The sequence below is a fragment of the Octopus bimaculoides genome, chromosome 3 (assembly GCF_001194135.2).
Source record: "Octopus bimaculoides isolate UCB-OBI-ISO-001 chromosome 3, ASM119413v2, whole genome shotgun sequence".
Lineage (NCBI taxonomy): Eukaryota > Metazoa > Mollusca > Cephalopoda > Octopoda > Octopodidae > Octopus > Octopus bimaculoides.
The window spans coordinates 123,615,058-123,623,288 of record NC_068983.1 but is presented as its reverse complement, the minus strand read 5'-3'; the positions used below and the strand labels follow the sequence as shown (position 1 = coordinate 123,623,288).

The following is an 8,231-nucleotide window of genomic DNA, read 5'->3' as shown; positions in this document are numbered from 1 at the left end:
CCCCCATCCTATCAGAAACTGCATCATTTCCAAACTGTTTCTCTTTTGCAGTTACATTATTATAATTGTATATTTAAATAACTTTGTAATTTTCAACAGAAGGAAAAAGAAAAAGAAATTAACCGAAGACAGCTTGGGAAAGATGTCCAAAAACTTCGAAGGGGCCAAGTTGACCGAAGTTTGAAAGAGATGCAAGATGAAATCAAGAAGGAGAGAGAAGAAGACCGTCGAGCAAGACAACGCATCAAGGAAGAAATTGATCGGGACAGGTAAAAAAGATTTCTAGTACATCAGGCTTCTTAGTAAAATAAGGGCTGTTGAAACTGGCTGTTTGAAATTTCATTTCACTCTGTTTCTGCTGTTCAAATTTAGTCTTTTGTATCATACCTATCCTTGTTTTTCAACATGGATTTGATGGTTGAGGAAGATATTTTAGCATTAACATCTTTAACCATGACATGCATATGGCATCTGGAAAAATAGCCATCACTAGGAATAAGGTAGAAGATTGTGCTAGTGACTAAGTTTGATCCCTTAGCTTTTAGAATGGCCATATCTGGATGAAATATTCTTCTTGTTTTATGTTCAAACCAGCTATAGCCAGCTTCTCATGACTACCCTTCAGTGTCAAACTAAAAATAAACAATCACATTATCAAAATTTTGAAGCTACAAAATAATGCATGATTAATTAAAAACTATGTGAATAAATAAGCATTACATTTGATAGGTTAATCTAAATGCTTATGGGTTTAGCTGCTGATCATATGCAAGGTTAATAAATAGTCAGCAGGGAATAGTATTATGCTAATTAATGATGTTTGAAATGGACAGACAATCAATTTTAGTTGATAGACAAGACCTTATATTACTGGTTCCAGTTAATGACTTTTAATATGTTGCAGCAAAGTATGTTAACATTGAACCTTGTCAACATCTTAATTTTTTTATTTGTGATATTTTTGTATGCACCTGTACCGGTAACACATAAAAGACACCTGTGCGAGTGACAATTAAAAACACCTAGTACACTCTATGGGGTGGTTGGCTTTAAGAAGGGCATCCAGTCATAAAAACCAAACCAAAACAGACTGGAGCCTGGTACAGCTCTCCAGCTCACCAGTTCCATCAAATGTTCTTACTCATGTCAGCATGAAAAACGGACACTGAGTTGTTAATACCCTTGACTATTATATGAATATCACAACTATTTATCACTCTTACTCAAACTTCTTTGGCAACATGTCTACTTAGAAACCACTTCAATATATCCTCCTATGGACTTTATGGTAGTGTCAGATCAAATCAAGAAGAATATAAGTATTAAAACACATGCACTACGTGTGTGTCTTGTCATTTTAAGCAATGATTATATGTTTATGCATTTACATCCTCCTGTAAACAATATTTCCTGTAGCTCAACAGTTTTATTTGATTTGGTGTGTGAAGACTAATAGAATAAAAATAACTCCCTAATCTAACAGATAAGAGTTGGCAATAGGAAGGACATTGACCATAGAATACTGTCTCAATAAGACTCTTTTAAACCATGCTAGTATGGAATAAGCCAGCATTAAAAAAAAAAAACATGAACAAATGAAATTATAGTTTTATTTTGTTCATTAAAACAGATAATTCTTTCATGTGTCAAATTATGATGATGATAATTTCAAATCCCGTTTTGTGACAGGGCTCAGCGTAAAGCCAAGTATGAACAGGAAAAAGTCGAAAGGGAGCTGATGCAAAAAGAGATGAGAGAGAAGAAAATGCAAGAAAATCAGATGACTGCTGCTGAGAGAGAAGCTGCACGAAAGTAATTATCAAACTTAGAATTAGAGGGTCACATTTTCTTAATATTTTACTACTCTACTATGTAAAATAGTAGAAGGTAAAAAGAGAGAAAATAGAAAGCTTCTGACAATGCTGATAGTTTTATAAAACCTTTATATTTCAGGCACAAAAGCCCATCTCCAGAAGAAGAATGTCCAATTATGCAGGTTCTATTAACCCATTCAAATCCCCTAGTGTTATGTAGCAGCAGCAGTCACTCTCCAAGCATAGGTGTAATTGTGTCAATTACACTGATGCTTGGAGAGTGACTGCTGCTGCTACATAATATTGGTGGGGTTGGATGGGTTAAAAGAACCTGCGTAACTGGACATTTCCCAGACTGTTTTTCTTCTGAAGATGGGCTTTTGCACCTGAAATATAAAGGTTTTGTTAAACTTTCCAAATTGTCACTTTCTGATAATTTTATTTAATTATGAATATGGATTTTATTTCCAGAGAAATTTCCCGACTTCAGTTTCGCTTACCAGATGGTTCTGCAATAACGCAACAGTTTAAATCCTCTGAACCACTTTCAGTAGCCTGCAGTTTTATTTCTCAAGTTAGTATTGCATTTTTGTCTTACTCTGTGTGTTTTTCTACGTTTGTACAGCTAAGGGCTTTCATCTTATTTGTTAAAATCTAACATAAACATTGCCTTCGTTTTTTTTATCACAGTTTTAGAATAGGTATACAGCATCCCTGCATATTTTAAGAAGTAACTAAAATGGTAGGCAACAGGAAGAGCATCTGACTGTAAAACATGGCCTTTGAGTATCTGTCAACTTGTGCCTAAGGAAAAAAAAACTAACATAAAATGATGACGACTATGATTAGAATATTTTTCCATATCTGTCTTGTTTAGAATAGCCTTTTACTATAAATGGGTGAAAATATAAAGTTTTCATTTCTGTTTTATATTTTTGCAATTTTATAAGTTGTAAAATGAAGGAATGAAACTGACAATTTTTAGATTTGCCTTTCATTAATAATGTTGAATAATGCAGTCCAGAGATTAAATATAAAGCTAACCACACAGATACTCATTCAACTGGAGAAAAGAAGTTTGTTTAATCAGCATTCATGCTTTGATCTTTTCTTTCTTTACATTGAGCATGTTGTCTTGACAGTTTAGGATCATGTTCTTCTATTTTTAATGTTAAGAGTGATTCAGCTACCACATTTGCTCAAGTCACTATGTCCATACTGAAGTTGGGTATATTGGGGAACTAGATATCTGGTCAACTCTTAAAAGTTCGCCAAGTTTTCTCTATGCTGCATGTCTGCCTCAGCAGAGCTGAGTTTGCTAAATAACAAGTATTGAGATGTTAGTAGTTTTGATAATTATATATAAGACTTGTGATTTTGTAATTTGTCAATTTTTTTTTTTCTCAACGTTGATTTCCTGTTGCATTTTCTAGCATACTGGTTCAAATATCCAGCTGTATACAATGTTCCCAAAGCGAACTTTCACTGCTCAGGACATGAATTCAAGTTTATTATCTCTTGAACTCGTACCCAGTGCTGTTATTCTCGTCATACCGGTAAGTGGAAAGTGACCTCTAGCTTGTACAATTATTGTATTTGCACAAAATAACTTGCAAACTTGCTGTAAAGTGTGTTGTACATCTTATCTCAATTTCTCTTTGAAGAAATATACTATTCTCATTTCATTCTTCTATGGTTAGAAGTTTATTCAGCTCTTGATACTAAAAGTACCAGGTATCTTTATTATCTTTCTAGTTAACTGTACAAGTTTTAAGAAAAATCTGTAAAATATCAAATAATGAAATAATTACAAAATGTAAAAAAATATGAAAGCTCAACATGCAAACTTCCATGTGCTCCTCTGTGTAAATAATAAGTTAGAAACCCCAGAAACTGTTCATCCCATGTAGGAATGGATTGTCTCTCCACCCTTATCAAGAAATTTAACCCTTTAGCATTCATATTCCTTCAAAAGTAATGATTATTTATTCACATTGTTTTGAATTATTCATGCATTATCTCATAGCTTTGAGATTTTGAAGAGGTAACTGTTAATTTTTAGAATGATATTGTAGAGTTTGTGTGAGAGGCCAGATCTGGCCAGTTAGAACGTAAAACAGGTAGAATATTTTGTCTGGATATAAACGTTTTAAATGCTAAAAGGTTTACTCATACAATATATACTATAGTTCCTGACTAAAGCTTTATGAGTGGATTTGATAGCTGGAAACTCAAAGAAGCTCATCATGTATGCACCTACACACACACACACACACGAAGAAGGGAAAGAAAATGGAAAATAGCAAAGCTTCTTACAATGTGTTAAGGCCCATTCTCATAAGCAAATTACAATGCGCACACACACACATACATATATATCATTATCATCTGTCTTCCATGCTAGCATGGAGGTTGATGGTGGGGTAGTGGTGACTGTTGGTGCAGTGTATTCATTTGTTTATATTCTTATTTCCAGGTAAAATCAGTTTTGGCTCCAAAAAAGTACTCCAACAATTTTCTTGGCATGATACTAGCACCTCTATTTACATTGTTGAACTTTATATATGGAATAATATTTGGAACACCAACCAATGCAAACCCAGGAGATAGTAGAACCACAAAGAAAGACAATGAAAGCACAGTTCCATCGAGTACAACTTCTCAACGGCCGTCAACGTAAGTTTTTTTTTTTTTTTTTTTTTTTTTTGTTACCCTACTAGTTTGAATTTCTCATGACTGAGCAAATTTCTCATACCAGCCATAACCTGACCATCCTGTCTTTTTATATCTCTTACTACAATGTCTTGGTCATTTATTTTCTGAAGTAGTATTCTGTGTGATTTGAGGGAGAGTTGGGTGCTATTTCCAGCAGGTTGAGGGACCACGTAGAGTCTCACTTGACAGCTTGTTATTTCAATTGTTGTCAATACAGTGGTTGGCTTTCAATTTCAGTATAAGTAGTTAGTTCCAGGGATCATAGACTAAAGAAGTAGCTTTGTTCATCTGACCAAAGAGAATAGAATAGATAGGAATTAAGTGTTGTTGTGTTCATTAAAAAAATCAGCATACAGAAGCTATCACAGAAATTTTAGCTGGTTAAGACAAGTTTGATAATGTGAACATTAAAAAGAAATGATTATTAATAAAACAGTGAGAACAATGATTTTCAGATTTATACTGCACTTTATCATCATCATCATTTTATGTCTGCTCCTTTGTGCTGGCAAAACTTGAATGGATTTTCTGAGATATAGATTTGTGGCTGGATATCTTTCTTATCATGAATCTTTTCAGTTACTACTTACAGCATGTAGGTATGCAGTGTACCCATTCTAAAAGCAGAATACACATCTAGATATATAAAACATTTTCTGAATATTTTCATGGAATAAAACTGATGCAAATATCATCATTATTATCATTTTTAACATTTGCTTTTCGTGCTGGCATGCAGGAAATTGGCAAGCTACAGGGCTGTGTCATCTTTGGCATGGTTTCTATGGCTGGATGCCTTTCTTAACACCAGCCACTTAAGAGTGTACTGGGTGCTTTTTTGCATGCTATCAGAACTAGTGAGGTTGCCATGTAACTTACAAGATGGAAAAAAAACTGGGAAACAGCTCTCACTATTAAGAAAAAGTAGGGATGAAAGGTGAAGTTGACCTTGGTGGAATTTGAATTTCAGATGTTAAACACCAAAACAAGTACAGTTATTTTGGGGGTTTTTTATTCCAGTAAATATGTCTGATGTGCTAACAATTCTACCAATCCATCGTTGCTCTTGATAAAAAATCTTAATAATGAAATCATGACAATTCATTTGTTGATTACTGTTCCTCTCTGTCTAATGGAGTCCCTGGTGGACAGCTAGTACAAAGGAGACAATCATTTCTTCATAATTTTTGGTGGGACTGGAAGTGTGAATTTTGAATTAAAGAATATCGAAGATGCATAGAATCATTATCATCATCATCAGGAGTGACTGTGTGGTAAGTAGCTTGCTTACCAGCCACATGGTTCCAGGTTCAGTCCCACTGCGTAGCACCTTGGGCAAGTGTCTTCTACTATAGCCTCGGGCTGACCAAAGCCTTGTGAGTGGATTTGGTAGACGGAAACTGAAAGAAGCCCGTTGTATATATGTATATATATACATATATATGTATATATATATGTATGTGTGTCTGTGTTTGTCCACCCAACATCGCTTGACAACCGATGCTGGTGTGTTAACGTCCCTGTAACTTAGCGGTTCGGCAAAAAGAGACCGATATAATAAGTACTAGGCTTACAAAGAATAAGTCCTGGGGTCAATTTGCTCGACTAAAGGCATTGCTCCAGCATGGCCGCAGTCAAATGACTGAAACAAGTAAAAGAGTATCATATCGTCATCATCCATATTCATGCTGGCATGAGTTGGACTATTTGACAGGATCCAATTGAGCCAAGGACTGCATCATGCTCCAAAGTTTGCCTTTGCATGGTTTCTGTGGCTGTATGCCCTTCCTAATGCCAACCACTTTACAGCATGTACATTTTTAATATTTTAATTTTTTTTTTTTTTTTTTGCTTCATTATTACTGTCTTAGATGATCCATCGTTAAAATTTACCTTTCAAATAGACCTGAATACTTTCTTTTTTTTTGCTTTCATTCTTTTACTCGCTTCTTCAGAGCTTACAAGAGACGTTCGTCACCGATTAGTCGTCAAGAAGGCAATATCCATAAGTTTACAAGTAGTCAAGATGATGACGATGAACAGTCAACCTGGAATGGAAATTCTACGCAACAAATGTGATTTCTGTTTTCAAATTTCATCAAATTACACACACGCTCTCTTAACTAAATAACAGGATTATTATATTATTATTGAAATACCTTCTCCATCACCTCCCCCTCCCCTCTCTGCTATTCTTAATCACATTAGCTCTGTGACAAGTCTCTCTCTCTTTCTTTTGCCATCCTCAGCCCCTCTCAAATGAAATACTATAACTACTACTACTACTACTACTACATTCAATAGCTGGCTTTACCACTTAGTTATATTCTCTCTGTTTTGCTCTTCGTCTTGGTTTCTTGAATTACTCCATGCTTTCAGACGGTTGCTACTCTTATGTCAGAGGCTTTTTGTTGACTTTTTCAAACCAACCTGGCCCAGCTCGCCGATTAAACCCTCACCCTACACCCATCTCCTCCCCCCCCTCCTCCTCCTCAACCCTCTACTTTATTTCTTCAACTTTTTTATTTTCGTCTTTGCTTTTATTAGCCAGCTTCCTTCATTGGTGAACAGATTTACATTTTTACTCTATTTGTATAAAGTAAATATATGGATGTACACAGGATTGGATCCCTGTGTACAATTAACTCTTTATCTGTGTTTGCTTTTGTTTTTGTTTCTTTTTTATATTATATTTTGTTGTGTGCTGCCACACACAAGTTCACACAAAAGACCTGGCCTTCCTTTCACTTTGTAATGGCTAATAAATATTTATATATGTATGTGTGTGTTTGTGTATATGTGCATATGTTTGTATATATATATATGTGTGTGTGTGTGTTTGTGTATATGTGTATGCTTGTGTATATATGTTTGTTTATGTGTGTATATACATGTGTGTGTGTGTATGTATATATATATATATATATATATATATATATAATTAAAAGTCACCATGTTTGCATCCACACATGGATGCAAACATGGTGGCTGAGTGGTTAAAGAGTTTGCTTTGCAGCCATGACGTGCCAGGCTGGATCACAATCTATGGATTGTACTTGTAATTGAAAGGTAGGTCCAGCCTTGTTGTGCTGTGTCTTGCTGATTAAACTTGAGAATTGCATTAAGGATACACGTGTCTATGGCATACCCAGCCACTTTGCATGCTAATTCAATGTGTAGGTAATTCAGTTGATTGAACAACTTGATGTCATATGTCAAAAGGGATGGGAGAATCCATTATCATACATATGTGTGTATGTATTTTGCTACTGTCTGTGTGTAGTTATAAAGCATTGTACAATATTTAATTTTGTACCTGTATAAATTATATATGTATATAATATACACGGGCACACACACATCTGCCTATTAATATATAGATATGATGTTTGACTCATAGCTATATGCTATGATGAACAGGTGATGTTAACTGATCATGCATACATATATATATTTATATATATCCATATTTAAATTTGTAGGCAGATGTGTGTGTGTATATATATATATATATATATATATATATATATATATATATATATGCGAGTAAAAATAAATACAAAAAAAGGGGTATTGTATGATTGTGTATAGGGGAATATATTATTTTGTTTAAAAGAGTTCCAACACTGTCTGTTTTTTATGTTTTATTTATATTCCTGCAAAACCAATGTGGGATATAGAATATGGAATATATAATATAAT

General features: G+C 34.3%; 1 protein-coding gene across 1 annotated transcript in view; it reads left to right on the top strand.

Annotated features, from left to right (window-relative positions):
- Positions 1-7,179, top strand: part of LOC106880343 (UBX domain-containing protein 4) — a 33,987-nt gene extending 26,808 nt beyond the window's left edge. Inside the window, exons 8-13 of the mRNA XM_014930226.2 lie at positions 100-269; positions 1,690-1,812; positions 2,286-2,388; positions 3,248-3,370; positions 4,291-4,490; positions 6,485-7,179. Of these exons, the coding sequence (XP_014785712.1) occupies positions 100-269; positions 1,690-1,812; positions 2,286-2,388; positions 3,248-3,370; positions 4,291-4,490; positions 6,485-6,608 (843 nt within the window). The 3' untranslated portion in view covers positions 6,609-7,179. The remainder of the gene's footprint in view (positions 1-99; positions 270-1,689; positions 1,813-2,285; positions 2,389-3,247; positions 3,371-4,290; positions 4,491-6,484) is intronic.
- Positions 7,180-8,231: the final 1,052 nt, after the last annotated feature.